Consider the following 20367-nt stretch of genomic DNA (forward strand, 5'->3'; position numbering starts at 1 on the left):
TGGCACTATGCCGGTAGCCACAAACGCCTGTCTAACTGAGGAGGGTGTCGTCTGGTCTATTGCGTCACGCAGAACTACAGGAAATCTCGCTCTTCCTATTGACAGGCTTGGGTTGGCGAAGCCCAGATGCGTCGCCAGATTACTGAATCTGGTCTTCAGTGGTCCATTTACCTTCAAAATATCAGATCATTCCTTACAGATATACGTAAAGTGTAACTCAAAGGTTTAAAATAAAAAAACGAAACTAATTTTGTATATATTATATAAATATGTTTAAGAATATGTACATACTTGCTCTAAACCTTCCCAATATATAAGGTAACAAGTACATAAAATAATATAATACAATTTAATTATATTATCACGTATCTTTTCTAATGCAAGTCTCGACGAAAAAAAATCTTTTATGTAATTGCATGTGCATGTACTTACTTTTACATCCATAGTTGAAGAATGTGCGTTGTGTGGGCAGGCAACCCGAGCAGTACAACATCATTTAAACGGGCAGTCTCCACCAATGGCAATGTAACATGGCTATCATGGTTGTCCATGACTAACAGGACGGGCCTCTCCCTGCCGCAGTTAATCAGAAATATTTCTTTAAACCACGTCAGAAACAGGTCACCGTCCATGTAGCCGTTCTCGCTCTTGCCGTACAGCCAACTTCCAGGTATTCCGTCATGCATGGACCTGTGTGGTAACGATTCCTGTAATATTGAAATCCAGTAGACACGCATGAACTATTATCTAGAAGAAAGCGGCATATGATTGTACTGTGTTGTAATGAAAATATATTCATTATTACGAGCTCTGTATAAATTTGCAGCGTATACTCGATTGCTTAATAAGACTCACTTAAAAATACTCATTTGTACAATGTTATGGAGACGACGTGTTTAGAACAAATTATAGCATAATTAATGTATATAACGTGACAATATTCATGTAAATTATATAATGTATGTTTTACTTTATATATTATCATTGGCGGTAGTATTCTGCCATCTGCGCAAATACACATGTTCACCGTCACATGTTCACATGATGTGATATTGTTGGCCGCAAAGCAGTGGGCTCCTTTCTGTCCAAACACTTTCACCTTCTTTCTCTCCTTCCCAGACCAACCCACTTCATCTACATTGAAAATCTGTAATTAAAAAAGTTTTTACTTCATAAGAAATGATGTAGAAAATATTTGATATTTTTTCCCAAGAAAATTCAATATATTTCATAGATTGAAAACATTTATCAAGAGTAAAACTTGGTATAAAGGTACCTGTCCTTCCTTGTTCTCGAGCTTCTTGTCCCTCAAAACTTTCTTAAGGAGCTCAAACCAGCCGTCCATTGTATATTGACTAGACATTCTCGCTCTAGACTTGTCCAGGTTTTCCGGGGTTCTCTCCGACAGTTGTTGGTGTCTGGCGAGGAAACCTCGGAACCACTTATCAGACGGTCCAGTTTCCATGCAAATGAGGGACACACGTCCTGTAAAAAAACAAGATAATTGTTAGAATTGCAATATCTCGGTCATGTGTGAGCAAATGAAAAGACGCAGAAATGTTAGGTTTAACAAAGTTTTGCATTTACAAATCTATATACTAGTAGTTGCTACATTTGTTAAATCTTCCATGAAATTAGTTAATTATATGCATGCCTATCATATCAGAATTTAATAGTTAATTGAATGTTACCTGTTCTACGTAAAATCTCCCGCACATACACACGAATCATGGTCCTAGTCATGGGGAAGCCCTGACCACCCATGTAAAGTACAAATTCTACCAGGGCCCCTTCCTCTTCTACAGTCAACAGCCTCGGGAGCTTCTTCCGGCTGCAGCTGTCCAATGGTCTCTCCTGTAACCTGTCATACAGAGTGCTTTTAGGTATCCCAAACTCCCGGGCTGCAGTCCTGATCGGCTGTTTCTTCTGTCGAACAGCAGATAAAGCCTTCTTCAATTGTCCTGGTGAGTAGTTTGCCTGCATTTTCTGAAAGATATGAACATTTGGTTTGAATTTCTTATATATTGCACAACGCATAGGCATACTTTCAACTTCTGTGTCTTTTCATTATCTTAATATGCGTAATAACAACCCTTTTGTATTTAAAGCTTGAACATTGAAGCATGGCCCAGTGATTAACAGATCGAAAGGTTAACAGTCCCTTGCGTTCGATAGAAGTCGGTCTTCATTGAGCATGGAGCTAAATATAATATATCTGTGCATTGAGCAAGATTTAAAATATTTCAGGGAACAGATTGGTATGTGTATTTGAAAGCTTAAGAAGAGTCTTAATCTGTTAAAAAATCGATGAATAAAAAAAATCAACATAAATAACTCAAATTATATATTTTTTTCTATTTTTTCTTTACACGCAGCAAAAAGACTCTATAACTAAGTGGTTATTTGTAAGGGAGACAAATCTGCAATTTTCCGACTCGATACGTTCGTACGAGTTGCCTCCCTTAGATTTAAAAATCGAGCGTAGTTTTTCCATGAAAAATGTAAATTTTCAATTATTTTTCATATTTTTACGATATTTTTGTGTAAATATGTCAAAACTTTTATGACATAACATTTTAAAAAGTTTTCTTTCGGCGAAAATAAAGTTTGATATTATCGTCTGCCGACATAAATTTATCGGTGATACTGCAGACGGGCCTCACATAGGAAGGGGCTAAAATTCTGCGCATGCGCATTGGACATTTTTCAACTTCCCCCACGATGATAAACACGGAAGTGAAATTTGGAAAATTAAAACGATTATTTTGTAACAAATACTTACAAACAAACACTGCTACTTTCTGATGTTGGTCAAAAACAAGCGTTTGATTGATCGACAACAACTGATCGAAGAAAACAACGAAATCAAGCGTTTAATGAACCGTCCGGGTTTGATGGTCGTCCGGATTTGGTGGTCGCCAACCAGTAAAGATTTAGTATTGCATTACTTTTTTATTTATTGTCGGATTTTGAAAATTTAAAAACTACTAAACGTGGTCTCAGGAGAACAACTCAATATCGTTAAAGACATGTGGATTTTAATATTTCTTTGCTTAAAAACCTAACAAAACATTTGGAGATAGAACAGTCCTTGTTACTTTTTTTCAAAAATTGTTAAAATCAGAGTGTTCAATGTGACTTAGAACATTATGTCTTTTAAGTTGAATTGATTTATATCATATACAACAGTATGTTTTATCTTTAAAAAGCTGCCAAAAATGCTCTCTGCTAATTATCCCTTGATTAGTTGACTTTGACACTACACTATTTCTTAGACCATATGTATCTAACTACATGAACTATGACATTCGAAATCTTATTAAAATCCTTAAATCCATTACATTATTAAATGACATTTAAACAAATAATTTGAATAAATAAAGATATAATACCCACATAAATTTTGAAGACATTTCATCTATTTTTATAACTTTGGCCACATTCAAAAGGATTCAATGTCTAGAAAAAGAAAGTTATAACCGCAAACGGGAAAAGAAAACTTTCAAATTTTCTAGAATGCTGGGAAAATCTTTAAAGATATTTTTTTATGAAAATTCAAAAGATGGTCAAATTCAAATTCCTTCCAAAAGTATGAAATAGTAGTAATTATTTTGTTATGCGCTTTACACGTTCTGTGTGTTGGTAAGAAGTTCTTATAATTGAAGGTATGTAAAAAAAAAATGTTTCTATAACTTAAGTAGGCAATGCAAACATATCTGCTAGAAAAGACCTTAAAGGTGGAGCAGACATGACTTATATTTGAAAAATGTCATATTTAAAAATTGTTCGTGTACAAAAAAATTACAAACATAATGCTATATAAACATTCATTTAGAAATTCAAAGTCAAATTACAAGTCAAACAAAATATACGTATAAAAATATTTTTCTTTCTTCTGTCTTTGGTATAAAATGTGTTTACTTTAAAGCAATCTATTAGTTATATAACATTAACGCATTCGAAAACATATATTATATGTAAACGTATAATATCTATAAATTTTCTTAAAGGCCTTTTTTGCCCCAGAAATGCTTTTATCTTAATCTCTCAAAAGCCTGATATTTGGAGTTCTGTTATAGTTGTCAAAATATTCCACATTGGTCAGTAACATAAACCATCTTATGCTTTTGTTTTATATTGGTAATGAGTACAGTCATTTTTTTAAACTCATATGTGTCTGTTATAAAGATAAATAATTTGTTTCTGAGACAGAATGTACCTAACGTTAAAGAAACTTTAGAACATATAATAAATTTTCTTTTTTGCGAATTTTTTTGATAAAATTGTATGATCACAGATGTTTCTATCCGAAAATACACATCCGAAATTACATTCAAATCATGATCAGTTTTGTTTGTTGTTTAATCACATGCAGACAATTTACATGACTTAATACTAAAATGTCAATGATTGAAGGGAATAAATGAATACAAAATATCATTCAATACTTATATTTAGTATTAATATATTAAATAAACAACAAACCATCTTACTCAAAATGTTTCGTACAACATGGCGGTGTCCTGCTATCACGTGATTTGATGCTATGTTTTGATACGATAATTTTGGATTAAGAACAGTATGTTGCATATATCCCACAAGTCACGTGACATTTATCGATAATATGATTAGTCTAGTAAGTTAGAACAGTCTATTTATCAAGACATAGTAAATTTGTGGAGATAGAACAGGATGGTTTCGTTGTATTTTAATTAAGAAGCTCTGAAGCACTATAACATGCCAAGGAGATAGAACAGTCCATTACGGACACAATTGTGTATTTACAATGTAACTTGTTTTTGGAAAATTTGGAGATAGAACATTACAGTTTTCAGGCGACGAAATCTAAAATTTAAAAAAAGAATTATTCAAATATTTAATGAAATATTTTAAATGATAATACGTATATAATATAAGCTTATCATATAAATATTTCCTAGGTATCACAATAACAATTCACATATTTTACCAGTGTTTATCTTGAAGATATATAAGAACGACTGACATATGTTATTATTTGACTGACAATGGCAGAAAATTTATTTACGATTATTATTAACACAAATCTTGTCGTTAGAACATCTTCAATGCCTGTATTAAAAACATATTGTGTATTTTTTACAATGAATATGATTCATTGGTAAACAATATACATTGTATGTATAATTTAAATGAATATCTGAACCTAAAAAAACATCCAAAATATTTCTTCAGTGTCTGGGTTAACAAAATGTCCTATCTGTGATTCTATTTAACAATGTTCTTTATTTAGTTGTGTATCTACTAAGTGGGTTTGACAGTTTTAGAGAAATATGTTTATATTTAAAAGATACACTTGAAAGGACTAGTCTTTTGATATCTTTTTTTCTCAAATAAGACATCAAAAGCGTTATATAATCGAAATAAAAAAATCTCAGAGATAGGCGTTTTATTTTCTTACTCGCGAGCTAAGACATTGTTTTGTTATTCATTTCCGCCATTAGCCGAAATCAATGGTACACAGTCGGAAATCAGTCTTCTAAGAGGATGTTACTTCTTCATGTGCTTTAGGTTTGTTACAACACTAGCCCATACGAGTTTTTATGTGTTTCTTATTTACTTTTAAAGCAGTTCCTTCAAGATTCATGTTAGTTCTAGGATAATATGATTTTTGTTAAGGTAGACTGTAAAATAAATAAAGAAGCTAATTTACAAATTGGACACGACACTTTCATCCACGTAAATTACCAAAAAGAGGTCAAAATATGCAAATATAGACCTTATTAAATAAGTCAAGAAATACAAATACGCAAAATAAATCATTTATCGCAAAACCATGTATATTATTCAGCAATGTTTTTACTTTTCCTTCATTTTTTTCAAGTTTTTTTTTTAACAAACTGTGCATGCGTTATATTTTTTAATGCGGAATGTTTGACATTTTTCAATTAAACCTTACCATTTCAACCTCACATTATAAATGAGACACATCAAAGTGATACAGTTGTTATTCAGAAATTTCATTTGGCATATTGTTTTCTGATAGTTTGACAGATGTGTTGTTTATCCTCCAGTCCCATAACAGTAATTGTCTCCAGCTGTCGCAACCTGTTCTGGTGTCTCTAAATGATTGATAATATGATTTTAATTATCATTCTTTTTGTCAATTTCGTTGATTTTCACTTAAAGGCATATTGTTTATGAAGAAAAATCAAAAGTTTTCGGTAAGCTATCCAGATATTTGTTATAAAGACACATGTTCTCTTTATATACCCTGATATATTGTCACTTGCAAGTTTCCTCATATGAGTGAATAAAAATGATCAAATCAGTGGTATATAATTATATTATTTTCATTTATTTCCCGGAATGGTCTTGCAATACTGAATCTTAATCAGATTCGTTTTTGCTGTATCAAATGTCTAAATATACAAGCAGGACTACCAAATAACTACAATATTTACTACCTTATCACATAAAACATTTGACAGTTCCACATTTCCAGGACGACCCAGGGCGCTGTGAAAACGACATGGACTGGGTAATGGTAGAGATGAAAACGAAAACTGTCGCCGTGAGGACCAGGCGTTTTTAAACATATTGAGATAAAAAAAGAGCATCGGCTTTTTACTGCGATCTATGTGTACATTAACTGAGGAGAAGCACTTACTAGAGGATATAATCACAGGGACATGCGTTCACGTCACATGCTTTCATCGCATCACAAAGAAGGGTAAACAATTTTTACATAAAACAGTATTTGAAATATTAAGTAGTAAACGTGTAAATAATTAAAATTATTTGCAGCCCTTAAAGAATAAATTTAATAATAGAACCGCCAGTCAGATAAAAAATAATTATAGCAAAACACAAACAACGATGGATTAAATATTTACGTCAACTTTCTATCTGCTTTGTCATAGAAATAAAAGACTCCTATATCTGTCATGACTTAAATTTTAAATAAACTGAAGACACAGGAATAATTTTTTAAAAAAAGAAGAAGAAATGTGTTAAACATAATAACATCTGATAAATGCTATGTTATGGCACACATACAATTACAGCATGAATATAAAAAAGGTTACCTATTAATTTTTGTTATAATGTGAAATAGTTTGAAAATGTTTTTATTACATTTTTCGTCACAGGTAATTGAAGATAGTGTAGATAAATGCTATACTAGTGAATGTTACACTAATATATGAGTTTATCTTGTAAAAGCAATTTCAAATATCAAGGAAAATGAGTGTTTGTATACATTTATCTTAACTTAGTCAACAAGTTTTATCCATTTCTTACAACAACTCGAAGGTGAAATAAAGTTATATTAATGAGAACATGCAGCCTCTTCACCAATATTCAATAACACATTCATCTAAAATAAAACATTAATACATAACACTGTATAAAATAATTTTAACTAATAATAAGAAAAATTCTAGAATATAAAAACACATTTCGGATCAAATCTGGAGAAAACATTACAAACAATATGGATTTGAGGTATTATGCATTTTCTCTATTGACAATACTGAATTTATCAGAACAAAGCAATTTAAGATGTCACTGAAAATCTTACGATGGGTGCTGTTTTCACGAAATGGAATTAATAATCCCGAAATTTGTTTTACATAATCAGCAAACTAATGTTAGGATGGATACAATTTAGATAGCATATAAAACATAAAATGGCGGTATTTGAATATAAAAAAATCGTGCGTAGTAGTGATGCGCAGTTCTAAGTGTATAGAGTCCCTAGTAATGTGCTCGCGAAGGGTTTAATTAATATGGTAATAACACTTACATATATGACATATTCTGTCAAAGAGCTCGCTTTGCCTTATTCATATTAAATTGAAAATGTATGATATTACAAATTCATTTGTACGAAGTATTCTATATACACGTTTTATCTAGATAAAAACAAGGCAGCTTGAAAGATCGCCAGATACGTTTTTTATTTCTAGTAAAGACCCATTGCTAAATGTGATATGTAAATTAAAATATGAAACCTGAATTAAGAATATGTGTTAGCATCATTTGTCTTATCGTTATGTAACATTACACACTAACAGGTCGTGTGAATTTTATTTAACCTCGTTAATTCCCGTAGCTACATTTTATCATAAACCAGATAGTTTACTTTAAATCGTAAGACCGGACAGATAATTCCCAATTGTCTCAAACTAATGAATAAATTTATACCAGAACTAATAACACAAATAATTTATCTTGTATGATATGAGTAAGATATTTGGTGAATGCAATTACAACGTAAATTGTGTAAGGTATTGCACTGTTTTGGACTGTTATTTATCTTTCTAAACGTTTATATTTCTTGCATTACAATTGACAATGGACTTTTAACTTAATATAAAAAGGATTTAAGTATCAATTTAGAATTCAAATGAATCTTGATACAAGAGATACATATGTTTATACAAAGCTTAAATTTAAATATTTGTTAAATGTATAGCAGTTGAATCGGTAATAACGTTTAGAAAGGTAATCCTGATTAATTAGAGTTTCATCGGAAAATTAAACCACTAGTTAAAGCTATATCATGCTCAAATTTGATATTGGCAAAATACTGAACGTTGCAACACAGTCTCTTTTGTTTCGAAATATAACTACATGTATCAGCATCTATTAAGTACACATACAAAATATGTTACGTGTTTTAAACACTAAACACTATAAACACAGTAAAAATACGTACTTAAAGTCAGTAAAACGTAACGAAAAGCTGTCAAATTTTAAGAATGGACTAAATTAGCTCGACCAGTATAAGGAAATGCAGCTTCATTAACATGTTTTGTGCATTTGCTTATTCAGACTAGATGTATTCAGTAATAGTGTCCTAGATTTCTAATACAAATATTTTATGAGCATAGCAAATATTTTACAAAAGTTTGAAGTATCATAACATAAAACTATCAAAATACTTGTTAAACTAGATAAAGCTGATAAATTGAACGAAAAAGGTTGAAGCTAAAATAGAACGAATATCGCGCCTCATAAATAGGGTCACTACCAAAAAATGTTTTTGTTAATTATAATATCTTGGATGTTTAATCTTTGTTTGTAGTTTTGTAATGTAAGTGTCCAAATATGCCCCACTTGCCGTGCGGTACAAAAAGTGTTTAAAAGATAAAATACCTTTACTGCCTAGCTAGGTGACCGCTTTTACGTTGAAGTTACCAATCCTCGTATAAAGGGCAATTATACCGGAGCGTTTCAGAGACCAAGGTTTTAAAACTGTGGCTGAAGGTAATTATTTTCGATGACTTTTTCAAAAATTTAAACCTTATATAGTTTCATTAATGACAAGTACTTTCCTTCAATAAATATTATTTTTAATTACAACTTAAGACTGCAGAGCGGCTAACATTGTTTCCATTATTCTCGTTATTTTAATTCTTAATTAATTGTTTCAGAATTATATTTGTGTAAATTAATTTACAATGAAGATAGTAGTATTATACTTGAAATATCGCATATCTTATATATAACATATAACTTAATGCATAAACTTAATACACGTGAATTGTATACATCTGTGTATTGTATATATCTGTATTTATATTTCTGTGTATTGTATTATGTTTGTGCATTGTACTATGCCTGTGTATTGTATAAGGTCTGTATATGTATACGCCTGTTAATTGTATATTCCTGTGTATTTATATGTTTGTGTATTTATAAATATGTTTATTATATGCGTGTGTGTATTTTATATGTCTCTGTATTGTATGTTTGTATATTGTATTATTTCTGTGTCTTAATATGTTTTTCAATTTTACTTTTCCTATTCATTTATATGTCTGTGCATTTCATATGTCTGTTTATTGCATATGAATGTGTCTTGCATATGTACATGTATGCATGTATGTATGCACATGTATGTATGTATGTATGTATGTATGTATGTATGTATGTATGTATGTATGTATGTATGTATGTATGTATGTATGTATGTATGTATGTATGTATGTATGTATGTATGTATGTATGTATGTATGTATGTATGTATGTATGTATGTATGCGTTTGTGAGCTTTCTTTTTACATTAAATAAAGATTCAAAATTTTTGTAGACTAATTAAGCAGTGTTTTGTGCTATACGAATGTATATTTTTAAAAAGTCAATTTGATGTAGCAATGATATAATTTATGAATATTGTTAGATCTATTTCTCTTTAAGTATACATCGCAAATATTTTACATATAAGTATGACCTAAATTACAATAGTTAACTGGTGCACTTGAAAACTGATAAGAGACTGCTAAATTAGTTTTGGATATATCATGAATGTGAAACAAGAGCATAAAATACAGCAATAAACTCTTGAAATGTCGTTTCATTTACAATTCAGGTAGGAAAAGCCAGAATGAAAGTCTGTCTGTTCATTGCTACGGTGATTTTGGCAATGCATAGAGGTATGTTAAAATACTTTTTTTGTCTGCTTCAATTCGTTTATGTAATAACGTTTACAATTCAAGCATGGCTTAAGACGGCAATTTTCGCCACAGTGATTATTTCATGCTATTTTAATATTATGTAGAAAATTGTACGCTATCAACCTACAACATTTTCCCCTTTCCTCTCAGTAAAAGCAACCCCAACATTTTCCATGATTGAAACTTTGAAAAAACTGAATGTCAAGAAAATTGGTATCTTTTAATAAGTATATTGTAAAAGTGGTCAGTGAAATAAGAAGCAACTACTTTGCGTTGTGTCTAAAATGATAATGTTTATTAACGGTAAAATAACAATACAACGGAAATGACGTCGTATGAACTCTTCTTCCCGCCAACGTTACGTTGTCTGCCTACCGTTCCCGCTAACGTAACGTCGTCTTTACGACATATATCTATTAGATATAGATTTTTATCAAAATATTAATGTGTTTATTCAGTTGAAAGTCTGACATGTTTGCAGTGCAAAGATATTCCTAAGCCTCGGATATGCAACAAGGTTGTAGACTGCTATGCTGGTGAAGTAAGTACAACAAAAAATTTAGAGATACCTAAAAATGCCTTAAGTCTTCGCCGAAGTCTTCACCGATCTATTTCATGCTCATAACTTTAGATAAACAAAATCAAAAACAAACAGACAAACAAAGAAAATAAACAAAATTATATCATAAACTGTGTCTTTATGTTGGTATAAGAGACGCTTCGACCTTGTATAGGTCTGGCCACTCTCCAGACATTATGGTGAAAAAATATCACAGGTGCCCCCATGCATTATCTCAGGCACAAACGGGCACCTCATTAGAAGTAGAACCATCGACGATATATAAAGTAATTTTGATAGCCCCCTCACCTAAAATAATTGAAAGTCACTGATCCGAACCAACAGATGTAGGTGAGGTGCAAGTGGTTTAAAGTCAACAATCTTAAGAACTCGGCCCGGACGCCCCTTTCAATTCAAAGTTTGTAAGATATAATTCTTATACCTCATCATTTTGATAAAATCAGAATTAAAAGTCAATGATTTAAATTAATTACTACATCGAAATAATATAACATTTCCTCTATGCACTTTATACTTACTTGAATAGTCTGTTAAATGTTGTTTTTTCATTTATGAATTATAGTTTTGGTTGCTTTGTTTTAGTCCTGTAGTGTAGAACAAGTGCTGAACGAGTTTGGAGAAATTGTCTACAACCTAGGTTGTCTGCCAAATACGGTAAGATAATTCTGGACAAGTTTGAGAACAAAATTATTTAATATTATATTGTCAAGTAAGGTAAGGTTGAATTTCTTTTTAACAGTTACCTATTGCATTGCTAACATGTTCACCGTTTAATGAAAATATATATGATGAAACATATATACTTGAGATAAAAGATAAAAAAGGATATGACCGTCAATACATTTAGTGTAAAAATAATCAAACAGCAACAGCTAAAATGCAAAAAAATAGCAGCATTTCATTTTTAAAATTTGTTTTCTTTCTTTTAAAGGAAGAAACTTGCCTTAACAGTTCAGTATTTTGCACCTGCTATATATGTATATCAGTTTAGATTTTGTTCGTGTCTTCAATGTATTTCTAATGCCTCCTCTGGCTACGATTTTTCAAATTTAAAGCTCGGCGCTATGAAACATTAACTATCTTTTCGCCGTTTACAGTTCACAGTCTGTTCAAACCTGCTGTTCTTTTATATGCAAATAAATGCATTTTCTTATATAATTTATGAGCTTTCAAAAGTTTGCCTTTTCTAATGCAAATAAGAGATTTGCGTATGCAAGTCTTGTCTAGATTTGCTACCAATTTTTGCTTTATACAGAAATGTTTTTATTTTATTTTTGCAACTATGTAGGTATGCAACAATTTCACCAATAGTATAAATGGACAGAGGGTTACATGTTCTGAATGCTGCAATTCTAAAGATCTTTGTAATGCCAATGGCTGTAGTCAACAAGGTAACTAAATAATAAAAAAAATGTTTTGTCTTGATGACAGACTTCGTCTTTCAAATTGATGAAAACCTATTTGTGATACTTATGGTTACAATTTAGATGTCTCTGACAGTATTGTCAATTCATAAATAGCAAAATGCCAAAACGGACATGACAGGCTGACACAAAAATTGTTGCAAGTTTCCCTTTTTTCACACAAATTTCTTCGAATTTGGATGTTGATACATTTGAACGAATTTGGATGTTGATACATTTGAACCTATGTACAAAAACATCGATATGACTGAACGATTTAAGGAGATACGATATTTATGTTAAATGTGACAAGGGTCAAAAAGAGTGTATTTATATATATTGTTTTACATTTGTTTTTCAAATGCTGTTTTAAATGATATCATTATGGTACGCATTAATATCTTTTTCTTGTTCAAGGTTACCCAGAGCATAGGGGACCTATATGCTATAACTGTCCTTTACATACCGACAGTGGGAAGTGTCATAATATTGAATTCTGCTCTACTGGAGAAGTAAGTGATCTTTAACTTAATTGTGAACAGATGAATGTTGAATTAATTAATGAGTGACTGAATGACATAAGAAATGAATACGCTGCAATGCTATGCTTAAAGTTTATAATCACTGCACGCTAACAATTGTAGCTAAAATTACATTCTAAATCCATTGTTCGAAGGAATTTGGTCTTATTCTTTTGTATTAAACGTATGGAGACACACACACGCATGCACGCTTGCACGCACGCACACACACACAAAATATACAAATATGGAAAAAGGAAATGGTTCCGGTTTCGAGTAATTATGGCACACGAGGTAATACGCGGAAGTGTAAAATCACACGGTTTTGAGAAGTACCTTAAAAATAATCAAATGTGTCCTACAATTGCTCAGATATAATTGAATCATCCACCATTGTTCCAAAACGAAAGCATTATTATGAAATTCGTACATTTTGTGAGAAATTTTCAGAGGAATAATATGCTTTCTTTAATATGGTCTTGCAATAGATAGCTTTCAATTGATATATAATTTTTCAGGTGTGTAATATTGTTGGAAAGAATATGTTCTCAGAGACTGTGTATACCAGTAGCTGTATATCTAAACACGTGAGACTTTTGTCATTAATTATCGATTATTTTTACATTATCTATAAATAATTCTTGCCATTTTGCAATTTCATTTGTTATAATGACATAATGAAAATTAGGTTTCTGACCTAAAAATTTATTTGTTGTGTCTACTGTCCCTGACATTTATATATATTCCGTACAAAAAATGTTATATACTCATACTATAATTTTCTGTCTTATATCAAAATCTTCATTTAACTATTGACACTTTAGTAAGCAAATGCTCTGTCACTCTAGACTGCGCGTTCACTGCCTTTGCACGGCGTTGTTAGATTTAAAGGCCCTGTCACACTAGACTGCGCTTTTAATGCGTTTGCACAGCGCTGTAAAATTTAACAAAGCGTCTCGAAATTACAAGAAAAATCGGATATGTTTGATGATATGAAGACTTCAATGCGTCCGCACGGCGATCATGAAGTTGCTACGGAGCTTCCACAGCGTTTATATTGGCGATTGTCTGCGTTTGGGCTGGGCTTCTACTGCGTTCTTTGCGCTTCCACTGCGCTTTGACAGCGCTCACACGGGGCTCTCGCTGCGCTCACACTGCGCTGAAATCGTACTTGATTACTCATTCTGAATATTCGTGTTCATGCTGCACCTGCATGCAAGTAAGCAGTATTTCATCCTGCTGCCGATTATCATACATGGTTTAAAGGACATTTACTTGCAAACACGTTCTATATATACAGTAAACCCTCTTTTATGCCAACCAAAGGAACTCAAGTGGTTTAATAGCGGGTGGTCTTAATTGTGGATATAATTATCAAGACATATATATTTCATTACCACTCTATTTGAATTATCATGTATAAACGTTTTAAACAATTATATTATAACCTTCAAATATTATTATAATCTGATGTTATAATAATAAGAAGACCATTAGATTGAAGATATTTAATAGATAGATTAAATTTTCATAGGTCTTGTTTAAGGTACATAATTCACGTATTAATTTAGAAATTAATTCTCCACAAAATACATGTGCAGAAAGTAACATTAAACCAATCTGAAAATTATTTTCTCACCTTTATACAATTTTCCAGTCGCAACAGTTTTCACACATTGCTTCATCAAGTGCCATGCATTAGAGAATTCAAGCAGATGAATAACGATAAATTTGTTATCTGAATGGGTATTGACTGGAATATTAGTGGTCTCAAAAGTGGGGTTAGATAAATAAAACAATGAATTTGGGCAGAAACCGGTGCTATTTAAAGTGGATAAGTGGGATGATCTTAATTGTGGGTCATGTTATCATTAACGTAAATAACAGACGATTCTGTTCTTTTAAATACTGGTCTAAATGAAGGTTTGTTTTAATACCGGAATGGTCTAAAGTAGGGATTTTACTGTACCGTATTCACCAATTTCAGATGAACGCAGAAGAATCGCATTGAGTGCGCAATGGTCGCCGTGAAAGTGCTGTAAAGTCGCACTATCTCCGTACAAGCGCCGTAGCTAATTACGGCTTTGGTTCAGCGATCCTTCTGTGTATTCGAGGTGCTCCTGTTGCGTTGTAGGAGATGCTTCTGAGTTGCTACGGCGTCCTTACTGCGATCCAACTACGCTCTTATCAGAACGCCGAGTGACGGGGTTCGTTTTGAGCATGCTCAAAACGCGCGCCGTCGGTCGGCGTTTCGATGCCACTGTGATGCTGTCGCGATGCTGCAGCGATGTTTGCGATCTTACTGCGCTCACCTCGGCGTTCTGAACTTTCTTTGGACGCCGTGAGAACGCCGCTTAGAGACACATGGGTTAAACAAAGAGCTGCGAGATCACAATCAAACATGTGATATTTTTGATGACATACCTACTTAACGGCGTCTTCACGGTGTCCTCAAGGCAATCATGGCGATGCTACGGAGCTTCAACGTTGTTGATTTTATTTCCATAGCAATAACTTTACGTATCATTTCTTCATAATAGTCATCATCATCATCATTATCGGCAGCAGCAGTAGGAACATCGTCTTTCTTTCTAGGCTTGTAAACCAGTGGAAGGTAACCACGTGGCTATCATTGGTAAACGTGACGTCAGCATGGACAAAAGAAGTCACGAGCAACACATATGCGATTCTTGTTGTTTAGAAGATCTGTGCAATAAAAATTGCACGACAGCTCAGCTGCTTATAGGTATAATTGATTTCTTTTAAGAGTGCAAAAAAGTATAATGTGCAATATTGAGCAGTCGATTTTCCTTAAATTTTATTGACAGCCCAGATGTCTATATATGTACACATAAGGGAGTGTCTTTTGAAAAAAAGTATATGGGGATAAAGTGCATTTTGGCAGAAAGTCACATATTAATTATTCTTTTATCGATGCTGAAATTATTTTAGATCCGTCTTAAGCAATAATGAGTTTTAAAAAAATGATATTTACTTTAAACATATACAAAAACATAATTAAAATGCACTTAAAAATCAGAAACATTTTGTATTTATAGAAATCACATATGAAAGTTTATGACTTATCATTATGAGTTTGGTAATTTTGTAATGACATATTTTAGCTATTTATTGTCATCAAGTAGCATTTATTTTCATTTTTTCCCATTACAATTGTGTCTTTAATGTATCCCGTTACTTTATCGCTTGTTTTTATATAAATTGAATTGCAATCCGATTTTTGTAAAATAGATTTTAATTATTGGTAGAAATGATTGAATTTGAAGTAAAGGATGTGCGGGGACATTGCTTTCATATTCTATTTCTATTTTGTCTGTTCCAGCCTTTCCTAGTATCAAAGCACTGAGCGTGCTATTTTCTTATTTGTTATTTTATAGATCCATGTCAGTCAAATCCTTGTAACCATGGTACTTGCAAATCTGACGGTGATAACTTCAGATGTGAATGTCCTGCAGGCTTTACCGGAAGTATATGCGACAAAGGTGATATCGTATTAATTGAATTAAAAAGTGTGCTGGAACATACAATACATTCACTTTTCTGATTTAATATGATCCAGACTATGACATTAATCTTTATAAAATAAAGAAAAAAAAACAACACATGATTCATCAATATGCTAGTCAATTGAATTTATGCTATTAATTTTATTACTAAACTATTTGGATATTTAATAGACTGTCCATTTCGAACAAATATATAATAAACTACTACATTTATATTTTGATTTATTTTCAGAATATACACGATCATATTTATATTATGTTATTTCTTTTTTTTAACTTTGATACATACAACAATATAATTCATTATGATTGTTGCCTGTTAATTTTTTAAATTTCTTTTCCCCTTTTTTGCTGCGCAAGCATAAATAGTAAATAACGTCCAAAAACTAGAAACAAACCAGATATACATGATAAACTAGATCGGCATTTACTCTTGGATTATCATAATATTAAAAATAAATAAAAGAAATAATCTATTTAGAACAATTACTTGTATTAACGTTTTCGGTTTTGTCTCAGTGAATATTTCAATTGTTAAATTCATTTTAAATGTAGTGATTATATGTAACACCACCGCATGATTTTATTGTCATGTTTTTATATATTTAAGACATTGATGAATGTCTATTAAACTATGTGTACATGGAACGTGTAGTGACAGAGTTAATGGTTACGTGTGTGTCTGTAATCAAGGATACAATGGAAACAATTGTCAACACGGTATGTACTATAACGATTTCTGACCTTTTTTACTGTTCCAAATAACATGATTGAAGTTTGAAACGATAAGTACCGCTTTATCTGATGGGTAATCGCCCTCATTTCTCAAATTGTTTTTAAGTGTATATCTTTTAAACTTCGTTATTGAATAAAGTAGAACATTTTTTATAGACTGAAGTTTTCTTCCTTTTGGTATGTATATCACCTTTAACCCTCTTTCATAAATTTACGAAAACCGTGACAATTTGTTGTTTAATGTGATGGATGATTTTTTTTAATTATCTTTAGTTTTAATTATTGTTAAATATTAAATTTGAACTCTTTATGCTTTTAGATAAATAATTTGTCCGAAGTGAAATTATGCAGATTACTTGCGTTAAGATTGTTTTATATATATTTTAAACGTTTTACTGATGTAATGGTTACTAATAAGCTATAAATATATTGTCCTGAGTCACATGCTTATGGCTTTCGATTATACATGAAAGTAAAATGTAAAATTGAGGACTGTAACAAAATATGTAGTTGTTTTTCTTTTACCTGTGCATTCACCATAGACACAGGTATAATGTCACTTTAAACACTTTGTCACTTTGAGAAATATATTTATGATATAAACACATTCATTGAGTTTTCATTAGGACAAAAAAATAGAAATTATGATATAACAATTCAACAGGTAAGAGAGCAATAAACAGAACAGGCAAAATATGAAGTTTTTTCTTTTACCTGTGCTATCTCACCTTTAAACGTATGCATATAAATAATGTCCCTTTAAGAAATATATTTATCAAACAATCACAATTTTTTCAAGAGAAAATTAGAAACTTTTATATTCAAATACAACACACAAGTGCGCAATTAACAGAACAGATCACAGCATTCAATAATGAGCACAGATCAGAAAATTTGAAGTCTGCATCAGACGTGAAGAACAAACCTAAGAGGCATCATTTTGTACGGGAGGACTACACTTAAAAGAGGAAATAATGGAAGATTCAACACATTAAAGGTCAGATTGAATAAATTACAAGATGCCACATACCCAACAATCTTGCCAAAATGAACAAATTAAATTGTATGATTGAACAAGCTTGAACCCAATATATCATTTTTTTCAGACATAGATGAATGCTTATCAAATCCATGTGTACATGGAACATGTATTGACCGAGTTAATGGTTATGTTTGTACCTGTAATCAAGGATACAATGGAAGCAATTGTCAACACGGTATTTACTGTAATGTTTTATACGTTTTTTGTTCTGCTCCATATAGCATGATTTCAAGTTTGAAAAGATTACAATCACTTTATCAGGTTGTAGATCGCTCTCATTTCTGAAGCGTATATCTTTAAATCTGCGTTATCGCAACCGAGTAGAACATTCTTTGACCTTGATGTCTTCTCCCCTTTCTTACGTGTTTATATCACTAAAATGTTAAAGGTGGATGAAAACAGTGAAAATTTGTTGTTTGATGGTATAGACAACTTTTATTTTGTCCATATCATGAGTTGTTGTGGAATACTTAATATGTACTCTTTATGTCTTTAGATAAATAATTTGTCCATAATAAAATTATGCTGATTGATTCCGTTAAAAATGATTATATTTCAATTGTATTTGCTTTTACCTGAGCACTTACTATTTACACATGTATAGGCATAATTGTATTTTTTTGCTTTTGTTAATTAAACAAACACATTAATTAATTTTCATAAAGATAAAAAATTAGAAAATTTGATAAAACATTTCAACAAGTAAGAGCGCATTTAACAGAACATACCACAGCCTTCAATAATGAGCACGGCTCAGAAACTATTAAGTTTGAGACCGACGTCAAAGCAAACCTAACATCATGCGTCATTTTCTACGGGAGGGTTACAATTAGTGAAAATATTGCAACATCAAACAAATTAAAGATCAAATGGGCGAAATCACAAGATGCCATATACACAATAGTCTTGCCAAAATATCTTGTATGATTGAACAAGTATGAACGCAATATTTCTTTCTTTCAGACATAGATGAATGTTTATCAAATCCATGTATACATGGAACATGTAGTGATCGAGTGAATGGTTATGTTTGTGCCTGTACTCAAGGGTACAGTGGAAACAATTGCCAGCATAGTATGTATAATTTTTATTGTCCCGTCGAAGACGAATGCATATGAATTTTGCGTTGTCCGTAGGGACGTCCGTCCTTCCGCATTTACGCAGGTGCACAATTTATTGCATGAATCTCTGTTTCCTTTGTACAAACAGTATTCTTAATTGGATGTAAAGAGGTTGCGAGATCAAAGAAGATCAAACAAATAACCCCAGCAGACGTCCGTCAACCTATATTTCTTATTTTGGTGCATTATTTAAGGTATCGGCTTTATCAATCAAACACTTCAGAGATAGATAGTTCCTATCTACGGAAAGTATTTAGACCATGAAGTATTTCTTTAAATGTCATCAACTGATAGATCACATATGGGGATATTGTTTATGTGCATCGAATTTTTTTGGATGTTTTTGAGTTATTGCCCTAGTAAAAAAATAAAAATAGTCAATGGAAAGTATTGATTAATGTTTAGAGGCAAGCACATTTTTTTTAAACAGTTACTCTTTTAAATGTGCTTTTTGAGTTACTGCTAACTGTAATATTTCACTTTTAATTTTACTTTTAATTTTACTCGGTACAAAAGCTGAAAACGTTTTGGAGACATCAACTTGAAACTGCTTTGATTGATCGATATAATTACGAAAAAAAACCCCTAAAAAAACAACAAAATTTCTAAAAACAATATTTTGTTTTTAAAGTTCGAACTGAGTACCCTTTGTTTAACCTTCTGCCAGTTTTTTATGTTTTTAATTTGTAATTTTTCGTGACCAATGTAAATATCAATACGATTTATCAAGAAGTAACTACTGTAGATGTTTCCTTAAACTGATAATTCCAAGAAAAATGATTTATTCGTGATGATATTCTTCTTACAATCAATATATCATCATTAGGTAATATTGACATTTTTATCGTAGAAGTCCATATAAAATCTTGTGAAAATATTTGTAGAGTAAACTTTCTTTACAGATGTAAAGTAAGTAAAACAAGTAATTTTTAGATAGCAATTAAATCTGTGAAAGAGATGATAACCGGACGCATAATTCACAACAAAATTACATGT

At 31.5% G+C, this 20367-nt stretch overlaps 2 protein-coding genes across 9 annotated transcripts in view; one reads left to right on the forward strand and one right to left on the reverse strand.

Moving 5' to 3' along the window:
• Nucleotides 1-419: 419 nt before the first annotated feature.
• Nucleotides 420-2935, reverse strand: LOC132716234 (uncharacterized). 2 transcript variants are annotated; one of them, XM_060699468.1, is made up of 5 exons: nt 2783-2935; nt 1692-1986; nt 1277-1485; nt 971-1147; nt 420-707 (listed from the first exon to the last, which is right to left on the reverse strand). In XM_060699468.1, the coding sequence occupies exons 2-5, from the start codon at nt 1981-1983 to the stop codon at nt 435-437; spliced, it is 951 nt and encodes a 316-aa protein (XP_060555451.1). In that variant the 5' UTR covers nt 1984-1986; nt 2783-2935; the 3' UTR covers nt 420-434. The 2 variants fall into 2 exon arrangements, with proteins under 2 accessions (XP_060555451.1, XP_060555450.1); XM_060699467.1 differs by lacking the exon at nt 2783-2935 and having other exon boundaries at nt 1692-2371.
• Nucleotides 2936-9163: 6228 nt separating this feature from the next.
• Nucleotides 9164-20367, forward strand: part of LOC132716233 (fibropellin-1-like) — a 45952-nt gene continuing 34748 nt past the window's right edge. For 2 of the 7 annotated variants that reach the window (XM_060699461.1, XM_060699465.1), the window contains exons 1-9: nt 10274-10421; nt 10901-10983; nt 11605-11676; nt 12311-12413; nt 12843-12937; nt 13465-13533; nt 15542-15692; nt 16345-16449; nt 18315-18425. In XM_060699461.1, the coding sequence (XP_060555444.1) occupies nt 10373-10421; nt 10901-10983; nt 11605-11676; nt 12311-12413; nt 12843-12937; nt 13465-13533; nt 15542-15692; nt 16345-16449; nt 18315-18425 (838 nt within the window). In that variant the 5' untranslated portion in view covers nt 10274-10372. Of the gene's footprint in view, nt 9253-10272; nt 10422-10900; nt 10984-11604; nt 11677-12310; nt 12414-12842; nt 12938-13464; nt 13534-15541; nt 15693-16344; nt 16450-18314; nt 18426-19213; nt 19325-20367 lie in introns of those variants that run through there. The other 5 variants (XM_060699460.1, XM_060699462.1, XM_060699463.1 and 2 more) reach the window with 5 other exon arrangements.

Source organism: Ruditapes philippinarum, unplaced genomic scaffold (genome assembly GCF_026571515.1).
Source record: "Ruditapes philippinarum isolate M1 unplaced genomic scaffold, ASM2657151v2 ctg10122_1_1_1_1, whole genome shotgun sequence".
Taxonomy (NCBI): domain Eukaryota; kingdom Metazoa; phylum Mollusca; class Bivalvia; order Venerida; family Veneridae; genus Ruditapes; species Ruditapes philippinarum.

Bases quoted from the DNA above. Each gene is read 5' to 3' on its own strand.
- LOC132716234 (XM_060699467.1), bottom strand. From the start codon at position 2,043: ATGCCTATGCGTTGTGCAATATATAAGAAATTCAAACCAAATGTTCAT. The intron at 1,148-1,276 runs GTACCTTTATAC...TTTTAATTACAG, and splicing joins TCGAGAACAAGGAAGGACAG to ATTTTCAATGTAGATGAAGT. The intron at 708-970 runs GTAAAACATACA...TCAATATTACAG, and splicing joins CGCCAATGATAATATATAAA to GAATCGTTACCACACAGGTC.